The sequence below is a fragment of the Archocentrus centrarchus genome, chromosome 2 (genome assembly GCF_007364275.1).
Source record: "Archocentrus centrarchus isolate MPI-CPG fArcCen1 chromosome 2, fArcCen1, whole genome shotgun sequence".
NCBI classification, from domain to species: domain Eukaryota; kingdom Metazoa; phylum Chordata; class Actinopteri; order Cichliformes; family Cichlidae; genus Archocentrus; species Archocentrus centrarchus.
The window spans coordinates 22,242,008-22,264,240 of NC_044347.1; the positions used below are offsets into that span (position 1 = coordinate 22,242,008).

A 22,233-nucleotide genomic window follows, 5' to 3' on the forward strand; every position below is an offset into this window, starting at 1 on the left:
AGCGTATTTGTAAGTGCGTGTTTGTGTGCGAGTGCACCACAGAGAATGAAAGTAAGAAATGATGTAATAAATCCAAAATGCCACAGAACAGCCTTCCTCAAGGCAATCTGATGTCATATTTAGTCCAGTTTGTCAAACAAGTGACAAATTGTTGTGCTGCAACAGTTTGCAGAATCCACACAGATCTTGAAAGCGGGAACAAACAGGAAGAGGATTCCTAAACTAGCAATAACCTGCGTCTTGATTCAGAAAGTACTTGAAACTAGATGATTTGAATTGGAAGTAATTGTGTTTATCTATAACCTGTTAGCACATTTTCTCCAGCTGCTTTTCAGACTCAAAACTTCACTAACTGCCAAACTTATTAAGATGCTCATCTTTTGTTTTGTTTTGTTTTTTTAACCCATTACAGATGTGTCTCTGTCAACGCCTACATTATGCCAGAATCAACCATATTTGGTAGCACATTGCTAGCAAGCTTGGTTAGGAAGCTACACCTTTCCTAACCAATGAAAACAAAACCCCAAAACAATTCAGAAATTCCTCTCAGGTAGTGACGTAGTCGCTCCAGAATATTGTTTAAACTACAAACACAGACGCTCAGCAACCTTGCTTTTATATAGCAATATAACCAGAATACAACCAGTTTAAGCGCAGCTAGCGGGGAGCGCAGCTAGCGAGTGCGCTCCAGCTATGCTCATTTGAATCATTTGTTTACCAACTTACAAACTACAGTAGTACCTTAACATACGAGTTTAATTCGTTCTGTGACTTAGCTCGTAACTCAATTTGATCGTATGTCAATCAAATTTTCCCATAGAAATGAACTGAAACATCATTCATCTGTTCCCACCCCCCCAAAACCATGGCTTTTTTTTTTTACGTTATTAATAAGAAAATGCCTTTATAAACAAATAATATAGAAAAATAATACTTTATATAGTATAACTAAAGAGAATGTAAAGAAATAAACTGGTTTTAAGTGAAAGACAAAGATGTTGGCGGAGATGGAAGTGGAGGAGATCGCTAAACTTAATGCTCCTATTTTTTTCACGTCACGTAATCTTTTGCCTTTTTTTGGCACACTCTTACCCTCACCAAGACAGCAACATGCACAACTTGCTCATGTTTTTCGATAATTTTATGCTTTATATCCATGGTCATCATCCTTTTCTGCACCGATCTTGGCATTCGCTTTCTTTGGATCCATGGTTTTAAAAAAGGAAATGTTCCAAAATAAATGCAGAAAGTAATCAAACACATCAACAACCATCAACAAAAACGAGTGCAGAGCGAGTGGAAAAAAAACCGAACAGAACGCGTGGATTGCGTATTTTCGCTCGCTTGTAACTCAGATATTCGCTCGCAACATAAAACAAATATTTGACCAAGCGACCGCTTGTGTCTCAAAAAACTCGTTAGTTGGGACACTCGTAAATCAAGGTACCACTGTATCTCCTTCATGTGCACCTTCATAACCTGGTAGGATTCGACAATGTGTTTTTGCCTCAAGCAGTGAACCAATTCTTTTTCCAACTAAATTGTCATCAGAGGCCAACTTTCCTGGGCTTGTCTCCTTGTGTGCACTAGGCAATATAAACACATGGTGTCGCTATACCATTGATATTGTGGTATGACACTTTTATATGCCATAAGAATTTATGCTGCTATTGTCACGGATAGCATGGAATGGTACTGCCCAAATAATGTCAGAGTGACTGCAGTCAGTCTGAGTCAGACTGGAGACCAGATGCCTCCCACCAGGCATCCTGTGAAATCATCTAGAGACAAAATAGACAAAGTGGTTGCTGCAACTACTTGCAATTGGTCAAATTAGAAAAAAATTCAATGCAATCATCAGGCAACTATCAATTTTTCATAGTTGCAAGGAGGTTGCCTATTTTTACTCTAATCTGAATCTCAATTTAGAATCACCAATTAACCTGACCACACTAAGTGCATGTCTTCAGACTGTTGGGAGAAACCGGAATACTCGTAGAAAACCCACACAAACACGGGAAGAACATGCAAACTACACACAGAAAGGCCTAGGCCAATATAAAACTCAAATTATGACTAACTTTCTTTCTGAGCTAGCCTCAAGCAGCAACTACACTTTAATCACTGAATGCTCCTCTTTGGATCCGCTACACTGAACAAAACTTAACAATAGTACTAAAACAGAAATGTAGCAGAGTTTTGCTCAGCAATAACACATTAGCTGCCATTATTATGGAACTGAACTATATGTCATTTCAATTATGGAGACTCATAATCAAATTTTGCTTTAATTTTCATATGAATGAAGATTAAAAAAAAAAAAAAAATTTGCGATTTGCAAGTGAAGTAGATTCATTATATCACATTCATTCTTATATAAAAACGGAATAAAATACAAACATAAGCCCAAAAAGAGATTACTTCTGATTCCATCTATGTAAAATCATCTGTGACAATAATGCACATCATTCTTGGATACACTTGTCTCTACGAATCGCTGTTCTGAGACAATAACATCACGACAGCCCATAGCAGCGGGGATTGAATTGTTACAATGTGGCCAAGTATGAATTGTATCCAGTGAGAGATGATTTATTGTTGCGTCGCGATTCATTCGTTCTACCACAGAGTGCTCTAAATTCCTCAGGAACCCTCGTGTTTCAAGCGGTGAGGAACGTCACCTAAAAATGCTGCCAAGAGTCTAATCCAAAATGTGATACGTTAACATATGCGAGCGCTGATCATCTATAGGACCCACGCTCCTGACACAAAGCAGAAGAGCAATCCCCTGATTTGGCTGCGGTGATTGGAAATTGAAATCAGTCACACTGACAGAACAGCTCAACAGGCTGTGGTTGGAAAATGCGATAAATCTATATCTGTACGGTGGCCCTGAGGTGCAAACAACAGCGGGAAAAACATCTTTCAGGTACGCTTTCAGGGTTCATATATTATGGCTCAGAAACAGAGCATTTCTACTTTGTGGAAGAGGTAAGAACAACCTCCCTGGCAGCAGGTCTACTACTCTTCCTGCATTAATTTTGCACCATAAGGGAATACTGTAATGAAAACCAATCATGTGATATAATTCTCAACATGCTTTCAGCATATCATGTCATTAAAATACCCTTTTGAAACCTGAAAGCATACCTGAGAGGTTCAACAATCTTCTAGGCTGATCTTGAGAGCTCCAAAATCAGCTCTGACAAATAATCCCCCACCTTGTAAATCCCTATAGACATTTCAGGCTGCACTGATACTAGACATAATATGGCTAAGGCTGTTTTTCCCCAGTCATTTTGGAGAAAATAAGCATGATCTGCATCTTAGCAGCTTCAACATTTTCTCTTGAATAATGTATCCCCACTTTTAAGTTTCTCTCCTGGCTCCAGGAATGTGATGCAGTAATGAGGATGAGTTTTTGGCTGTACTGGCATCACAGTGTGAATAGCAAATATCCAACTTTCACTTGATCTGAGGGAAGAAGGGTTGTAATGAAAAACATCTGCATCGACTATGTAGCTTCATTTTGCCTGATGTTTTTATTTAGCACTTTTCCTCCCCTGAGACAAAACTATCCAAATACTGGCAGTGTGAGTAGACTTTAAGAAACACACAAGCCACTTGGTTGGGGTACTGTAGTTATAGTTTTTTCCTAAAGGAAACAATGCAGTCTTCTATCCATCCATTCACTTCCGCTTCCATGGCTGGGAAAGGCTCCAGCCTACGTTGTACCCCCCACCCCTACCCCAGTGGAAACTGATGTGAATATACCAACACCAAGTCATGGCTAAAACCCATCAAGCTGTAGTGATTTTGAGTTAAGAGTCTTTAAAAGTACCGGCTCATGTGCCATTACTGTTGAAGCACTTTAGGGTTCCTCTCTTTAATCTCTGACATGAAAACACACGAAGGCAGCACATTGTGTGTTATATGTGTAGTCATGAACCACAGTGTTATAACTACCCCTGTGGGTCCCTAGCATGACATACACCCCCCCAAGGAAATTGACCTGCTGAGACATGGACTCTAAAAGACCTCTGAAGTTGCCCTGTGGTATCTGGCAGCAGGAAATTAGCAATGCAGTCCAAAGTTTCAAGGCCATAACAATATGGCTGTTGTCAAAGTCACTCAGATCTGTACAGTTTGCCGTTGCTGTTGCATCCAACACATTAACTATGAGATCCAGCAAATACATGCCAGACTCTGACATATGCTTGTATGTGATAATCAGCATCATGTGCTTCATGTGTGTGATTATGTTAGTTATGTTCTACCATATATTGTACTGAATCTGTTTAAATGTAAAACCTGCTCCACTGTCAGTCCTCTGGGCTTATTATTGCAACTCAAATCAGCAGGACTCACAGCATATGCTAACACGCTACTATAAATCTTTCTAATTTGATGGTCCCATGTGGTCGATTTTGATGTATTGCTATGTGCTTCAGAGCACCGTATGAAACCCAACATGTAAAACACGTACACACAAAGACACACAGTATCCAATAACCTAATCCTCCCAAGCCTTTTTAAACAGGCCCTTCCCCCTGTTTAAAAGCCACCGTATGTCACTGTATAGAGCTGACTAATGAGCCAGTCAAGAGAAAACGCCCTTTACCTGCAAGGTTAATAAGTTATTATTACATAATCAAGCATGTGCAACTCCGCACAGTATTCAGTCTATTTCCTCTATTTGACTGCTTCAAAACTGACAGTAAACACCTTATGACAAATTAATGGTTTACGCTTTATTTTATATGGTGGGGTGTTGAATTAAATGTTATTGGTTAACTTCACTAGAGGAAATGTCAAGATAGGCCACGTTTGAAACTATGACTTCAAAACAGCTTTGCTAACCTGGTAAAGGAAAAATTTTAAGATCATCTCATCTACAGTAAAATAACAGTGACTTAGCTAGGGAAATTATCACCCGACAAAGTTATTGGTGTTTGAGGTTTTTTTTTTTGTCAGTTTCATGCCAAATAAGTCACCAGTGGCAGTGAAAAATCTCCAACTTCACGCAACTTGCCCAGCAAGTTGTATATGTAATGAGGTAACTGCTTATCGTACTTAATGCTAACGCATTAGCCATGCAGACTTAACAAAGCCATATTTTAAATGTGGATTATTTACTTAATTATGATTAGTTTAGTAGTTAGTAACTGGCTTAGACCAATATATTTTTCGGAACAATACCAATATCTGATATTTTCTTTGTCTTTCAGACATGTGAAAGATTTCCCCTAACATTTGCTATTTGTAGTTATTTATTTACTCACTGATGAGCTGCCCGACTGTTCGGATCAGCAGGTTGTTGTGTTTGTAGCGTTTCAAACACATGTGTTGCCAACAGGGAAGTTGCAGAATATCCTCTGGTGGACATGCTGTGCAACATCAACCCTCAGAACATAGCTGAAGGGTGTTTCTCCGGTATCTTCTTTTTAAATTTTCATTTATCATCTTTTATAAATGCATACACCAATAAATCAGTGACCATAAAATAACAGTTTATAAAAAGTATTTAGTCTATTCTTTACATACATAACTGGACACCTGCATTAAGACAAGTTGTACTAGGCCAGAGCTTATCAATACAGATTTGAAATCCCCCAACAGCATCTGATCTCGGAGTTGCTTGTAGCACCAAAGCTGGCATTGTAAATAAAAGGTCAGATCTGTAAATATTCCAGTTCAGTGGCAAAACTTGAAGTTGAAAGTATTAAATATTGAAGTGAACCATCTCCCAACTCTACAACAAAACAGCAATAATCTGCAGAGAGCAAATTCGAGCAACAAAAGTCCAAAGAAATGCCCGCCGAGAGAAATCCTCTATGATGGAAAAGTGCTCGGTATTCAGAACTATTGTTAGTGCTCTCCATGATGGGCAAATAAGTGTTGCCCCTTAATTTGGTTCTGAATGGTGGAGACTGGCGACAAAGCAACAGTACTCGTCCAAATCAAATTCTCATGGCTCTACTTTCTGCGTGATTACACAATAACTCTGCGCTGACTGATTGTCTACCTCCAGAAAATGCTGCCAACGTCACTGAATAGAGAATGGCTGGATTGGTGCTGCCCGTTTCTATTCATGGCGGCTGCCACAGCAAAGGGGAGTGCGCTAATGGTGTTGAATAGTAATGGATAGATACTCTTAGAATTGAGAAACACAAGGAAACCTGTGCTGAATGCAACTGCTCAAGAGCACATTATCTGTCCTTTCTTGCCTGTCTAACTTAAATCAGTGGTGTTTAGGGTAAAATATGGATGTTTCTGTGGATTCTCCTGAATTCTCAAAGATTATCTACAAAGCTTCTCTTATTCTGTGGGGAAAAAAGAAGAAAGAAACAGTTATGGGTGTCTTTTCTTTCCAACTGGCCACCAGCAACCTACATGTTAATGAAATTGTCAGCCAGATTTTTTTTTTACCACTTTATAGAACTCATGAATCAAATGACTGTCTACCTCCACCATCAGGCATGTGTAAAGGAAAGATAGCACGAGTCCCGTTTTTTCCCCCCTTTTATCTTCACTGCCTTTTCTTTTTCCTCTTGCACCGAATTACATTCTCCTCTTTCTCACTCCTTGCTCTTTTACGCTTTTAGAAAGAAGGACTTGTGAGGGTCGAAGAGTTATGCATTCAACAATTGCCCCTAATGGCTTACTGTCCCCAAGAGGAGAATAAAGAAATAATTTAACATATAAAGCGAAGCAAAAGGGGCTTCATACTGTGAGACGACACTCTGAGGACCAAGGACTGGGGCTTTTTGGCCAGAGATGATAGACTTTCACACAGCTTTACTCATCCTCACTGGGTTCAAAATGTTGTTTGCCCCATTATTTATTGACATGCTGCTGGAAAAATAATCCCAAAAATGGAGAAAAACTTACCTTAATACACAGGAATAGTATCCTACATCGTCCAACTCTGCTGGTCGGAACCATATGGCATCCTCCTCTTTGCTCATCCTTGTGCCATCAAAACTAATGGGCTCTTCAAAGTCCCCGTGTCCCGCACTTTTGTACCACATAAGGCTAAGTCCTGTGCTCTGCGCATGGGTGTAGTTGGCTCGTATATATCCATAGAATAAAGCGCACTTAATCCTTACAGGTTCCCCCAGAAGCACTTTGTATTTCAGGTAGTCCACTGACCAGTCTGTGCAGCCTTCAACTGAAAACAAGGACAGGGGGAAAAAAAAGAAAAAAGGAAAATGAAACACGGATATTTTATGTACCAATTTGCATTATCACCAAGCACAGAAGTGGGGATTTGTTCTCATGAACCATGTGCCAGCACTCCCCGTATTACAATCAATCATGATGCTTGTTTCCTCCAGGCGGCACTAAATTTTTCTCCTTTTGTTGTGTTTCAAGTACACGGCAATATGAACACAAGTGGATATATGCGCATGCCTTTGACATATGCCAAAAATGCATTCATATGCTATTAAAGTGTTTTATTTCCACAGTGCTGCTTTGAAGGTTAAAAATAACCCTCAACACAAGTTGTCGGATTCAATCAGTGCATCCTGCCTTCACCGACAGATATTTCCATATTTAAATTTAACTCGTGTCACTACCTCACATATGAATCGATTTTTACCAGCAATAAACTCTCCATAAACCACCATCAATATATGCTTAAATGGCAGTGATGGCACTAAACTACATTTGACCTGAGAAAATTAGAAGCTGCTGCGTGTCTGCATTCATTTCCTAAAGCTATCAGGCTTTCCTCTGGTCTCAAATGCTTAATGGAAAAAGTAACTTGTCTCATATTGTGCCAGATCGCAAGCCAGTGCTGAGCAATAGGGGTCTTCCTGTTAAGAGATCTAATAAAGCCCGCCAACTGTCAGTCAAAAAAAGTTAAGATTAAATAAGAACAGCATTATTCATGCAGAGCAGGCATCAGGGCGGTTTGGATTCCCAGACTTATTTTCCTTCTTAAGGTGTATATGAGATTCATGAGAAAGACCAAATATTAAATTGATACTTAATCCTTGCCAAGCTCTTGCATACCAAAGAAAACTCCCTCTCTCTTTTGCTCACTCTCACTCTCTCTCTATCTCACACACACACACACACACACACACACACACACACACACACACACACACACACACACACACACACACACACACACACACACGCAGCTCCTGCGTTGCTGATTGAGATTTTCATATGCAGGGGAGTTATGTAAAAAGACAGAAGTACAGTAAGTGTTCATCAGTGTGTCAAGCAAGCAAGGATTTGGTGCGAAAAATCTCAACACCAGTTTAGACAGTTCCTGCAACGATGAGAGCCGCACTAGTCTTCGAGCTGGGGCCTCATTTTGACACGTGTTCTGCATTTTTCATACTTGTTCTGCTACCATGTTCACAACGGCAGTTCTTTCCATTTACCTAAAAAAAAAAAATACTCCCCCCAAAACACTTTGTGGTTGTTTGTGTTACAGCTGGCATTTGGTACATACTAGATATGTTTCTGTTTTTTCTGCAAATAAAAAAAAAAAAATATGCTTTTAACCATTTTTTAAAAGTGAAGTTTAATTTTCTTAACCTTAAATAGGATTTAAAATATCAGCTAAATGCACAGACTCCTGTTAAGAAAAGAAACGCGGACTCGTTACCTTAACTACATGCTGACCAATCACAGTTAGGCGTGTTCGCCCTCAAAAGGCTGTTTTGAGCCGCGGAAAATCTGTACGGCCATGCACCACATAAGAGACACCTTATATGTGCTTACAGTATATGTAGAATTACAAATATCCATTATGAATGGAAGTGAGCACTTGTTCAGTTAATGCTATCAACCTGACAAAAATCAGCAGACATCCAGGGAGTCAGACAGACATGTCACAGTACCAGCTATGCTTTGCAGCTGCTGAGATGTGGTCTGTATCACAAAGCAAAATTATTATTATTAATTACTTTGGCTGTTATTTGATTCCTCGCAGCAAAAAGGGGGTCACACCTTCCAGCCCCATCACTTCCCATGTACACCTGCTCCCGAAGAGGCACCTCATCAGCTAAACCTTGCATTGTGACACAACAGCTACTCACTGTTCTGCTTGTACACGGCAAACTATTCATACATCACAGACGATATTCAATCTTGACATATTTATACCAAGACTGCAAGCTGCTGCGGCAGCATGGTCAATTATCAACTTTCTAAATAAAGTCGAAGCTTTATCAAAGCCCTCCATGCTTTGTGAGGCACTAACAAACAGACAGTCTTAAATCTGAGAGGCAGAAAGAGCTGAAAAACAGACACGCTCTCAGCCTCCGTCGCCCCACCTTAACTATTTTCCCTTCCTGTTTCTGACGCTCTCTCTTCTCCGCACGTCACCTTGGAGCACAGCTCTTTTTAAAAAAACAAAAAACAAAACAAAAACAAAACAGCTGGCGAGCACAGCTGTCTCAGACTCAACAGGCCTCACTAATTGAGCTTCTACAAATGTTTTATTTACCAAATAAGCAACTCAACCGCCAATCAGCGAGGTGTGGTGCATGCGGCAGTTATCGGGGGGTAAATGTGAGAGGGGTGTTAACAGGGAATTCATTAACCATGCTGATTTGTGTTACTGTACTGTACTGTGTGGGGCTGCGAGGGTCCTGCTGAGCATGGAGGAAGCGCTGCTTGTGGGTGCCTAACGTGTAGGAGAAAACCTGAAGAAAGGGAATGAGTTTCAAGAGAACAGTGCAAAAAAAAAGACAACGGACATCAGCAGTGGAAGTTCGTCACAATTGCAGAGAATTTGCAGTAGAAGACTAACAAGAAATAACTTCTCCAGATGAAAACCTTTAATATTACGTACAGTGCAGAAGTCTTGAGCCACCCTTCATTTCCTTATACTGCAGTTTGTGAGGAAAATAGGAATTAAGTGAAGTGATTTATTAAGATGTGCAAACATGTACATGGAAATACAGTATATGAAGCAAAAACCAAGTTAGTAAAACTCTAATGAGCTTCAGTCAATATTTGGTGTGATCACCTTTATTCTTCAGCAGAGTCTGAACTCTCTGAGGCAGCTTTCTCTCATTTCTTTAGTCTTCAGGAATAGTTCTCCAGACTTCTTGAAGGACATTTAAATCTCTTTGGATGTTTCTGTCTTTTGTTCTGTTCTCCGTCAACATGATCCCAAACTGCTTCAGTAATGTTGAAGTTCGGGCTCTGGGGAGGCCAATCCATGACTGATTGTGTTCACTTGTGTGTTTTTCTATCCAGGTATGCTTTTACTGCATTGTTTGTGTTTGGGATCATTGACATGCTGAAAAATTAAACTGTTGTCAATCAAACGCTTTCCAAATAGTGCTAAGTGATAGATCAAAAATCTCTCAGTAGTTTCCTGCTTTCATCAATTTTGACAAGATCTCAACATCCCTGACTAAAATGCAGCCCCAAACCATGACAGACCTCCTCTGTGCTGTAGGCACACATTGTTGTACCTCTCCCCTCACCTCCTCTGTAAATACTAAAAGTTTTGAAACTAAAATTTCACATTTGGATTCATTGCTCCATCAGACCTGTTGCCACTGATTTTCGGTCCAGTTTAGTGTAATTTGGCATACCTCAGCCTTTTCCTTTCCTTAAGAATGGCTTCTTGACAGCCACCCTTCCACTGAGACCATTTCTGATGAGGCTTCAGTGAACAGTAGATGGATCAGCTGAAGGTCCAGATGCATCTCTCAGGTCCTGTGTCAGGTCTTTGCTGGATTTTTTTTTTCCATGACTTTCAGATAGTTAGGGCTGCCCCTTCTTCTTATGTCCCCTACATATCTACTATCCTAAAATCTTTTAAGGACACACTGCGCACTATGCCAAGATATGCCAAGTTTTCTGCTAATAGCTCTTTTGGAATCACCTTGTTGGTGAAAAAAAAAATCCCTTTTTATGCTTGTCAAACTGTGTTATCTTGAAATAAGAGGTGGCTCATGACTTTTGCACAGTACAGTATCAGAATGAAGTGTGATAGGAAGACATGGATTTTAAAGACACCCTCTAGGCGTGTTCAAAGATACAAAATTTTCCTTTAATTTGGCCAATGTTTGTATTTATTCTAGAACAAACTATGTGGCTGGGAGGTCATTTCTTCCCTGAGCGCTTCAGGAATTTAATTTGTCCATGTTTAATTTGCTTGCCTGATTGGTGATTCTTTTCTGTTAGTCAGTTAACCCCTTAACTGGCAGCAAAAAAATCACCTGACAAAAACTACATAACACCCTCTGGTTATTATTGGCTCTGAACAACCCATTTCATAGCCTATTAACTGGCTGCGTCTGGTCCGCCGGCCGAATGAAGTGCATTTATATGGCAGGCTAGACCCGCCCATTTTGACTGACACCTCATTCGGCCAATCATGTTAAGAAATGGGTTTCCCAGAGCCAATAATACTCAGAGGGCGTCACGTAGCTTTGTCAGGTGATTTGGTGCAGCCAGTTACATGATTGGCCGAATGACGTGTCAATAAAAATGGGAGGGTCTAGCCTGCCATATAAAAGGGACTACAAACGGCCCGTCACCGGGCCCTTGCCAGTTAAGGGGTTAATTGGTATTCAGTTCAGCAATAGTTCACTTCATCTATGTCGTGTTGAGGTCGTTAAAATAAGATAGGGAACAGGAAATCAGTTGAGCAGATGAGGCAGGGTAAAGAAAAGCACAGACAACAGAAAAAATTAAATAAAGCACTCTGTCATAAAACTAGCTCTGGAATTCACTTAACTAAAAATGCTCAATTACAACACAAAGCATGAGAGAACTTGAGGGTGAACGCTGCCTTTAAATTTGTGTTATTAGTCTCGTCTTTTCACAGTTAGGCAGCTCTGACAGTTCAATTCACCTACAGGCAGCAGCTGTGCCAAATCTGCAGCACCTTCCTCATCTGACTTGATCATAAATCAGCAACAATAAGTTGCTGCTTTCATTAAATGAGTCTGAGAAGACCGCATTCAGATGCAACGCTCTGACATGACCCCCCTAAAACGCCTGCTGGTTTCCTCAATTAAACGCGTCTTCCCGGGAGCGAGACAATGAAAAATACAACCTAAAACTGAACAAAGAGCTCATAACTAGAAACAAAATTAAGCAAATTCAAATGATGGCGAGGGCGGGGTGAGCTCTGTGAGCTGCCCAACAGCACAATCCTTTCACCGTGATTAAGTCTAACAACGGGTCTAGTCTCGCTTATCGAGAACTTGCTAATTAGTTTGTGGACGATAATAACTTGAAGGCTTAAGGTAAGACAACCACAGCCAAGATGGTTTCACTTCTAATCATGTGTCCTAATTGAGACTCTGAAGTGTTTTAATCTCACAACTAATGAAAAAAGAAAAGAAAAAAAAAAACAGGAGAGTGTAAAAGGTCAGACAAGCAGCTCCAACAAAGATAACTTTAGCAAAAGTATGCACGAAGTAACAGATTATGTTTCTGATGCATCTCTCAGGTTTACATGCACCCACAGACAGTACAGAGATACCGCACATATGGACAGCCACACTAGCAGCCATGTTTCTTGCAGGCTTCTTTATTTGTCCTTTTCAGATATAATGACCAACACCACCACTATGGACAGACATGCTGACCCAATGACTCAATGAGAAGTCACTGCAACTCATTCCTCTGGAGACCCTGAATGTTTCTAGCAGGAGACACTCCAATTCATGTAAGACCTATTCTAACAGCTTGCTGACAAATATATGGCCGTCTCCCTTCAGGGTTATCAACTTGTGAAGTGCTGAGAGTGTTCCAGTACTCTTGCTAAATTTGGATCAGTCCCTTGAGGTTGTGCTCTGACTACTTGTACTCTGCCTTTAGCCCAAGATTAAGGTTTGCAACTTTGGAGTCAAACTGACCCAAATTTTATATTGAGGGTCAACCACTGCAGATGAGAGTTGGACCTCAAAATACTACCCAGAGACTACCTGTGACAGCCCAGCAGCCTGTCCAGGGTGGACCCCGCATCTTGCCCTATGGCAGCTGGGATAGGCGCCATGATAACTGGATAAGCAGAAAAAAAATGAATGGATGGACGGACAGAGAAAGATTAAGGAAATCTACTTTTCGACTAAGCTCTGTTGACTGACCAATAAAGTTGTCTTTCCACCCTCTAACATTTTCTGGCAGCCCAGACAGAAGAAAAAAAAAGACAAATTTACTCAGAAGTACTTTTTGGCTGAGCAGACTGGATGTGGTACAAAAAAAAAAAAAAATTCTACAGTAAATGGTTCATTGCTAAACATCCGCCAGCCTGGCTCTGTCGCTGCCATTCCCATCAGCACTGCAAACAAACATTCGAGCCACTCATTTCTTTAAAGCTGAACATTTTCCATTTAACTGAAGAAAAAATAATGTCTCAGAGAATGAGAGAGAGAGAGGACTAAACTTCTTTGTAAGAGTTGTATTGATGTTTTCCCAGTACCACAAATTCACTCTATGACAATGACAGCGTGCCAAATAGTTTAAAAAAAAAAAAAAATAGTAATCTAAGTGGCATTCACTCAACACAATTTTTAGACTGAAAGATTATTTTGTGCATATGAGTGGGCGCCCGATAAAAAGGTCAAACAGTTGACTGTGACTGAAAACATACAGCATCAAAGATCTAACAACAGTGAAATCAGATGAAACATGCTCTGAACCACCTGGATGGTTTTGAAAATATCTCGAGTTTAAGCAAGTAAAAAAGTAATAAAAAAACTCCACATTAATTTCCCTTTAATGTTGAACTCCAGCCCAACTGTTTAAAAGTCTTGCTGTATTTATTTCTAATGCTGCCACGAGGAGCTTGCCAGCGCCAGTACGTGTTATCTTCCACCATCCTCAAACTGCCCATTTCAGACTTTTGACAGAGGGTTATCTTTCATTTCAGTAAGCCAGGGTAGGGATTCTGCATAATCTGTTGGCAGGAAACAAACATGGTACAAAGCCTAATTGAACTCGATTAACATTTCCCTGCTCACCAGATTTCCATTCTGCTGGATCACAATTGGTGTGGGAATTGGCCAATCTGCTGAGTGATAATAACTCCGGCAGCTCTTTCAGTGTCTGGAACAATCGTAAGCAATGTCTGCGGCTGCGCTGCGTCCATAAACTCCCATGATGCATAAATAAAAAGGGAGGGGAAGGGGGCAATTCCCCTGTGGCGGTCTTTGACTGTGTCCAAGCTTGCAACAGTGCTGCTCCCCGGTTGGACAAATGGTCACTGCTAAGCGTCAGCTGTCATGTTTTGCCAAATGATCACAGAACAAGTGTCTGAACGTCACTGCATGGAAATCAGGATTTTATAGAGCCGCATTCAATGACACGTCGAAATGGGGTCTTCCATTCCTGACTTAACCACACCATTAAACAAAGACAGGGCCATTCGTCAAGCCCGCCTTGTTTTTATGTTACCCATGTTTGTCTCATTTGTCCAACTGTGCAAAATACAATGGCATCATTTATAAAAAGGTTCCAATGCATGTTTTATGCTTGTAACCAGGACCAAACCAAGAGCATAATACATTCACTCACAAGCCACTTTAGGTTTGTTAGCTACACCTGTTCCACTGTTTGTTAATGCAATTACCTAATCAGCCAATCACATGGCACCAACTCAACACAAACCGAGCATAAGGATGGGGAAGAAAGGTGATTTAAGTGACTTCAAACATGGCATGGGGTGATCTATCGGGATTTTCATGTACAACCATTATAGGGTTTACAGAGAACGGTCTGAAAACGAGAAAATCTCCAGCAAGCGGACGTTCTCTGGGCGAAAATGCGAGATCAGAAGTCAATGTTTAGCTTGCTTTGAGCTGACAGAGCAACAGTAAGTCAAATAACCACTCGTTACAACCAAAGTGTGCAAAAGAGCATATCTGAACGCACAACACGTCAGACCATGAAGCAGATGAGCAACAGTAGCAGCAGAACACCACACCAGAGGGGCTCACTCCTGTCAGCAAAGAACAGGAAACTGAGGCTACATTTCACATGGACTTGCCAAAGTTGGACAACAAAAACTGGAAAAACGTTGCTTGTTCTGCTGAGTCTCAGTTTCTGCTGTGACATTCATCTCAAACTGGTTTCTTGAACATGACTGTTCACTGTACTCAAATGGCCTCCACCTTAACTTCCCTAAAAGATAAAATAATTAAATCACCGCATTCCATAATTCAAGGCATTTACTCTATCTGAAACACAAATTATTTACATTTTTTAAATTTCATATTTAAAAGGATTAGGCCTGCAAATGAGGCTAAAGGCATTTTCCATTAAACTACTTTTCCTGAATTAACACGCACTTTTGTGTGACCAGTTTTGTAGAAACTGCATGGCAGGGTATTCTAAACGAACACTGTAAATATTCTATATATTTATACAAGATCTTGTGCGTTATTGTGTGTTGAAAAGACACAGCGCAAATGTGAAGATGCTCATCAACAAGCATGAAAGAACAACTACGAGCCTGTTTAAAGGGCACCATAATAAAGCTAAACAAATGTTAAGTGTTCCTTCTACACTTTACTACCACAGGAGGATGAGCATGTGCTCCTGCTGGAGACGAGGTGATCAGCTCATAAACTGGGTTACAGGTCTGCTGAGGGGTAATCGTATGCAGATTGAGTCGGGTCACCAAAGAGACTCCTACAGAGTGTCTGTTCTCTCATAAGCTCTCAGGGAGATGCTTCACGACTATGTTTCTCCATAAAAGTCCCGGCGTAATTCAATCAGAAAAGTGTGCATATATTAGGCCTGGGCTGATTGAATACACACATGAATCTGCAGTCAAATCTACACGCGCATACAATCTATGAGGTGACGCGACATCAACCTTTACTTGCCCTCGAGAAGTCTAGTGTCTTAGCTGGACTGGCTCCAGGATCCCTGAAGGAACTTATCAACTTCACAGCCACTTTTGCCAAGAGAGGGAGGCGTGGAGGAGAAAGATGTCTTGAAATCTTGACCTGCCATTTTCCACCTTGTGAAAACGCTGTCGCAGCAGAGTGGGTCTCAATTAAGAGGAAAATAGCTCTGATGTGTGGGAAAGGTAACCTCTCGGCTGCCAGTGTGCGGGGGGAGATTACCTGCATGATTGAAGTACCTCCAGCCGGTTGAAAAAGAGAATGAGTCATCAGCCAATAAAGCAATCAGCTATGCCCCTCTGCATGCAAAAGTATGTTCACACATATGTATGCACGCACACCTCATAGGATGTCTGGAACAGTGAGCAAGGCTCAGAAATAGTGTATGAAAAGAAGAGAATTCAGCATTGTAGGTGGGGAAATAAAAGAGTGCCTGCTGCTGCTAATGGCACAGCTACAGTAAGGACCTGCAAATGCTACAGTGACCACAGTTATGAGCCATATGGCAACATTAAGAAGACTCTACCAACCACCTGGGTGTGAACAGTGGTCTATAAATATACAGAGAGACAGTGCTGGGGAGGAAGACAGTTAAAGGAATTGTCCAACATTTTGTCACATAGGAATATTCCCAAGAAAAGATGGATTTTTTGTGTTAAGTGATGTCGTGATTTCTAGCGCAACCTTAGTTTTATCGGCTTTGTTCTTGTGGTTTTTTAATGGTTTCATTGTACCTGTGTTCCACTTACGACTCATTTTGCTTGTTTGCACAAGTTTCTTCCTTTCTGTTACTTCCTGTTTTATTTTGAAGGTTATTCACACATTTCATTTCAATTCAGTTTTATTTATATAGCACCAAATCACAACAAGTCACCTCAAGGCATCCAACAATCAGATGACCCCCTGTAAGAAAGCACTGTCACCACCACTGTGGCAACAGTGGGAAGGAAAAACTCATCCATCAGATAGATAGAGATATAGAGAGAGATATAGATAGAGATATAGAGATATAGAGAGATAAAGAGATAGAGATATAGAGAGATAGATAGAGAGAGATAGAGAGAGATAGAGAGAGAGAGATAGATAGAGAGATAGATAGAGAGAGAGATAGAGATAGATAGAGATAAGAGAGATTAGAGAGATTAGAGAGATAGAGAGATAGATAGATAGATAGGTAGAGATAGAGAGAGATAGATAGAGAGAGATTAGCATACAGCATACAGCTGGGTGCCATTTTCCAAGCACTTTAAATTATTCTTACAATCTCAAACCGTGAGCTAAATTAATCAAGAACCGCCTTTAGTGACACTTTGGAAAAAGATTGAACTTGTAGCATTGGGCCTCACAGAGCACCAGTTTGGGATTACATTAAGAGAAAGAAGCAACTGAGGCAGCCTAAATCCTACAACTCTGGTAAGGTGGTCTAAGAACAAACCTCCACGGCAGTCCAGTTATTCAATAGAGAAACCACACTTCTCATTTTAAAACAGGGCGTGAAGATTGCTCTTCTCATTTCACCCACAGAAAATTAAACTATTCCTTTGAATTTAAAATTCTGACTTGTTCTACTAAAACACCAACACCAGAGTAAGATTTAATCAAGATGAAAAGATTGATATTTTTGCACGGTGACTCCAGCTGCCCAGCTTATTAAATGATTGCACTGACATTTACCCCACCCCCCACCCCTACCTCCCCATTACTCACAAGCAGATAAAACAGTTCTCCCTCCATCTTGCCTGCACTTTACTCTCCTGACACTTCATCTTCATTTGTCTCTCTCTTCTCAAATCCCTCTCTTCCTTGACAGCCACTAGGCTGTTATTTATATGCAAATACTCATATGTGATTTCCAAAGAAAAAAAAAAAGAAAAAAAAAAGAAGTTTTCTTTCTATCACAAAATAAATATTGCGCGCGATCTCGCCTGTCTTTCCCTTCTGTATCAGATTCAGCTCTGCTGATTGGACACGGCCTCTGGAGAGAGCAGAGCCTGCTGTCTCCAATCACAGGTTAAATGCTGATGGGGACAGGAAGCACACAGAGGTAGCTGATGGGAAAGGGGACAATGCCGACTTTGCCAGGGTGGACTCTTGCAGTGAAGAGAATAGGGAAAGAGTACAGGGGAAAATAAACACACAAACACACTTTTTTTTATATTATATATATATATATATATATATATATATATATATATATATATATATACACATACATACACACACACTTATAGGTAGGTGAGAAGAGTTTGTTCGTTCTGTCAGTTTATGGAGCCAGCTTGTCAGATACAAATCATCCAGGTTCTCATATCTTAAATAAATATGAACTCAACTGTATCATATATAGTTTTGGATCTTATCTTCCAACATGCTCACACTCATGCAACGCAACAGAATGTGGTCCATTTCCAAGTGTACCAGCAATATAACAATAGTGGCTGAGCTTTATCAGGAAATGAGCAAGTTAAACACATTGTGCTTTCAATTTCAAATGCAGAGCCTGATACTCCACTCTGAAAAGTTCTACATATGGGGTGGTGCATTTGAGGGTCATTTCTATGCTCTATTGCCATATTGTATCTCAGTTAGACAAGTTAGAACTCTTGAACTTTGCTTAGGAGCGGCGACCATGCTGTCCCTTAGACTATAAATATGGATAGTCATGCTAGTGCATTTTGTTCTCCATTTTGATTCAGAAGTAACCATATTATGACAAGAGCGTGGCGCGCTAGAGCCAGTCTGCTACCGGACACCGAGAGACTCCTACGGTGGCAGAATGCGAAAAAAATTCAACGCAATCTCCGGGAAACCTCCTCTTCGCAAGGAGGTTGCTGCGTTATTTTTGGCCGAGTGCGACTGAGCCATTTTTGAACCAATTACCACGAGTACAGCTGTCAGGGAAGGGGAAATTAGCAACACAAATCAAAAGCAGTTTTCTGTACCAGGCTAGAAACATGACACCTTGTGCTTCAAAGTGGCACATTTTAGCACGTGGGGTCCCACTGGCTTCACCTTCCAGCCCAAGAGGTTGCTGCTTCGTTGAATCGCTGAAAAAGTAGCAAATATCCTCTAAATGTGAAATGCCCAGAAAAAAAAAATGCTTATAGACATTGTACTACTTTTCTTTCATTTAATGCACTCGGAGGATACAGTGCTCTAACTCCCTGTGAAGTACAACTGCACTCAGCTGCATAGAAACTGGCACATTACTCGTCAAAGCGGTATGTAAGTCAACCTGTTTCACTCTATATAGGTGATTATGTCTGTTTTCCCTTTCATGCTCAACAGTAAACATTTCTGTTTATGAGAAGGGAAAAAAAAAAAACAAAAAAACAACCATCATTGTCCAAAGCTCATCTAAATCCAAATGTGTCTCATCATCCCATCAGATCATCTCAGCAAGAGAAATCGAGGACGACTTTGTCTCTCAAGGGGTGATTATGTCTCCCATACAGCATTTTGATTCTCTCGGGCGATCGAACTGTGAAAATTGACTTGTATCCATATGTTTACTCCCCAGTCTGTGCCTATTTCAGGGGAACATTTGACAAGGAGCAGATGTAAAAGTGATCCTGTAATAGCTGGGGTGTCTCCTCCGGAGAGAGTACTATATAATCAGAAAATCATCCTTCTGTTCCCCATGGCGTCAGTAATCCTCTCATCTAACAAAACAGCCTTGGGAGGCGTCGAGACGCACAATATAAACAATACTGGCTCCTGGAAAAAAAAAAAAAAAAATCTCCTAGTGCTGCATTGCAGACATGACTGCGCACATAGGACAAGAGTGTGGATAAGACATTTTTTTCTAAACATTCTCACCCACCCACACAGGTACAAAATACACGGAGAGAACACGAACACACGCGCTCACACGCGCATGCACAAACACACGGGGAACAGGGCCACACAATCCGCACTGCCTCCGCTGACAGCCCTGTCAGCCTGTTATTCTATGCTGTATCATGGCAGTGTGGGTGCGCTAAGCCGGTGACTCAGACCCTCGCCGGTCCACTACAGACACCGACACACCATTTGGGCGTTGTGCTCCGGTGCCCCCGCGAAATGAGCGTTGGTGAAAATAGAGCGTGCCCAGATGGATAGAGAGCCTTGTCACATCGGCCTCTGCGCCGGCCGTCTGTGAAATGATAAGATGGCAAGAATATGTAACAAAGCAAGCAAGCGGGTACCGTCCTGATGGGCGCTGGTGTCAGCTCTCATATGTCAACTCTGACCTTATTTTTTTGTCTCTCATTTTTTCCCACACTGTTAACTACCAGAGCATCATCACTTTCTCTTTTTTTATGCCTTTTGTACTCTCTCTCTCTCTCTCGCCTCCTCCTCTGTCTCGCTGTTTTACCCTTGCTCTATCTCTGAGCTACTCAATTCTTGAACACAAGAGTGGGAGGGTGAGGGGAGGTTGTGCCGGCAGTTCAAGAGAAGGGAAGAAAATTATGATTGAGAGATGATTCAAGCTTCGGGACAGTAAGGTTCCCAAAAGCCACACGAGTAAGGGCACCCATGCTGTAAATCACTTGAGGCAATCGCCAATAATTCAGCAGCAGAGGACGGTGGCTCAGTTTCCTGATAGATATGACTTCAAGGTCGAGTATATGGCCAAAAAAGAAAATCAGGAATATTGAGAGGAATCCAGAGGTTAGCACCAAATGAACCATTTGTGCCAGGCACACACAACCTGCACATTTTGCAGACACACAAATATGAAAGCATACTTACATTCAGCAAAAGAACTCACACACACACACACTCACCAGCAGACACACACACTCACACAGGCAGACAGGGATCCAGGGAAACCTAGTGGCCTGGAACAAGAGTAGAGCCAGAGTTTCCCCCATTAGAGGACATTACTGTCAAACACTGAAACGAAAACTACCTGCTGTACACTGATTACCAACCTACCTCCCGCTACAATTCAATTACAAACTGGATAATATGATGCACTGCAATCATTCGCTGTGACAGCATTCAGTCGGTGACATAGGGAAGTGATGACAGCTGTGGAGATGTTTCCTGAAAATGCAGATGCCTTTTCGTTTTTTTCCCACATTTCTGCATTTGACATGGTATTTTTGGCTCTGTTTAACTGGCACATCCATTGCTTTCATTGGACTTTTGTGAGGAAGGACAGCACAGTATCACAGCCCAAGGGGATGAGTAAATTTACATCATTAGTAGAGCCAGCATTAAAATGCATCGTTTTGTTTGCTTTTGTTGACATTAAAAGCTAGAGCATGATCAAGTTTGGCATTAAATGGAACAGTCACTCATATTTTTGCAACCTTTGGACTTTGTTTACTACCTTCCAAGTCTACAAATGGTTGTGTGGTCATGTCAGATTGCGTAAAAACTATTCTTCAGGCTCTTTATTGAGAATTAGTGTTTCTATAGAAGACACAAACTGCCAAAATTAAAGATAACTATGCAAATAAACTACTCTCTTTAAAAAAAAAAAAAAAAAAAAAAAGTGAGCAAACGAACAACAAACATTAAAACTGATCATTGTCACACATTTATAAAATGTGAATTTTTAATTTATTACTAGAACCACCAAGGAGGTCATTTGCATTTTAAAAATCCTGTAGCTCTGCTAAAATAAAACCCTGTGATGTCATATTTCATGATTTTTCCTAAAATGGGTTTATTCCCATAGTCAATTAGTGAATTCTTTTGTTCACAGTGAGCGCTGTTTTTGCATCTTCTTTATTTTAGAATAACTAATAATTAATCATTTTGAACTTTTCCATAATATTCTTCTACAATAATTAATTGTAGGCACAATTTTATTTATTTTTTTGGTTTATTCATTTATTTAGGCAGTTTTGGTCCTCCATACAGCCAGCCAAGACTGAGTTGTGATTGACAAAACTAACTAATGAATCTGTAATGACGGAGAATTAAAATACTAACAGACAGAAAATGCTCGCCACCAGCAGATACTGCCACACTGTGTCCATTTCCAGGTTTTTCCTCAGGCTTGAACATGACTAACGGTCTCAAACAAGCCTTTTTAAAATCAATTTTACCTCTGGGAGGAGATTCTCCTGACATTACAACTCCAATTATAGTGAAGACTGTAGAAGAGAGCAGGTCTGCAAATCACACATTAACTTATTCATACTGTAAATCTTCAAAGGCAAGTGAGTCATTTATTGCACCACTCAAGCTGCAAGCCTTTAGATATTGAATTATTAAAAGCTGCTTTAGGTGTAAGATGCTCCAAAATGTCTCCAAAACGGTCAGGATGACCATCCTGAAGTACAGCAGTATAGAACAGATAAATAAAGAATAATGCAAATTATGCACAAATAATTTTAAAATCACTGCAAACAGGAAGGAAAACTTGTATTTAGGTCACAAACACTTTCAA

The 22,233-nt window shown here is 40.6% G+C and overlaps 1 protein-coding gene across 1 annotated transcript in view; it reads right to left on the reverse strand.

Annotated features, from left to right (window-relative positions):
• The window catches only part of LOC115794817 (interleukin-1 receptor accessory protein-like 1), a 323,647-nt gene that overhangs the window by 198,854 nt on the left and 102,560 nt on the right, over nucleotides 1-22,233 (reverse strand). The window contains exon 3 of the mRNA XM_030750478.1: nucleotides 6,892-7,171. Within this exon, the coding sequence (XP_030606338.1) occupies nucleotides 6,892-7,171 (280 nt within the window). The remainder of the gene's footprint in view (nucleotides 1-6,891; nucleotides 7,172-22,233) is intronic.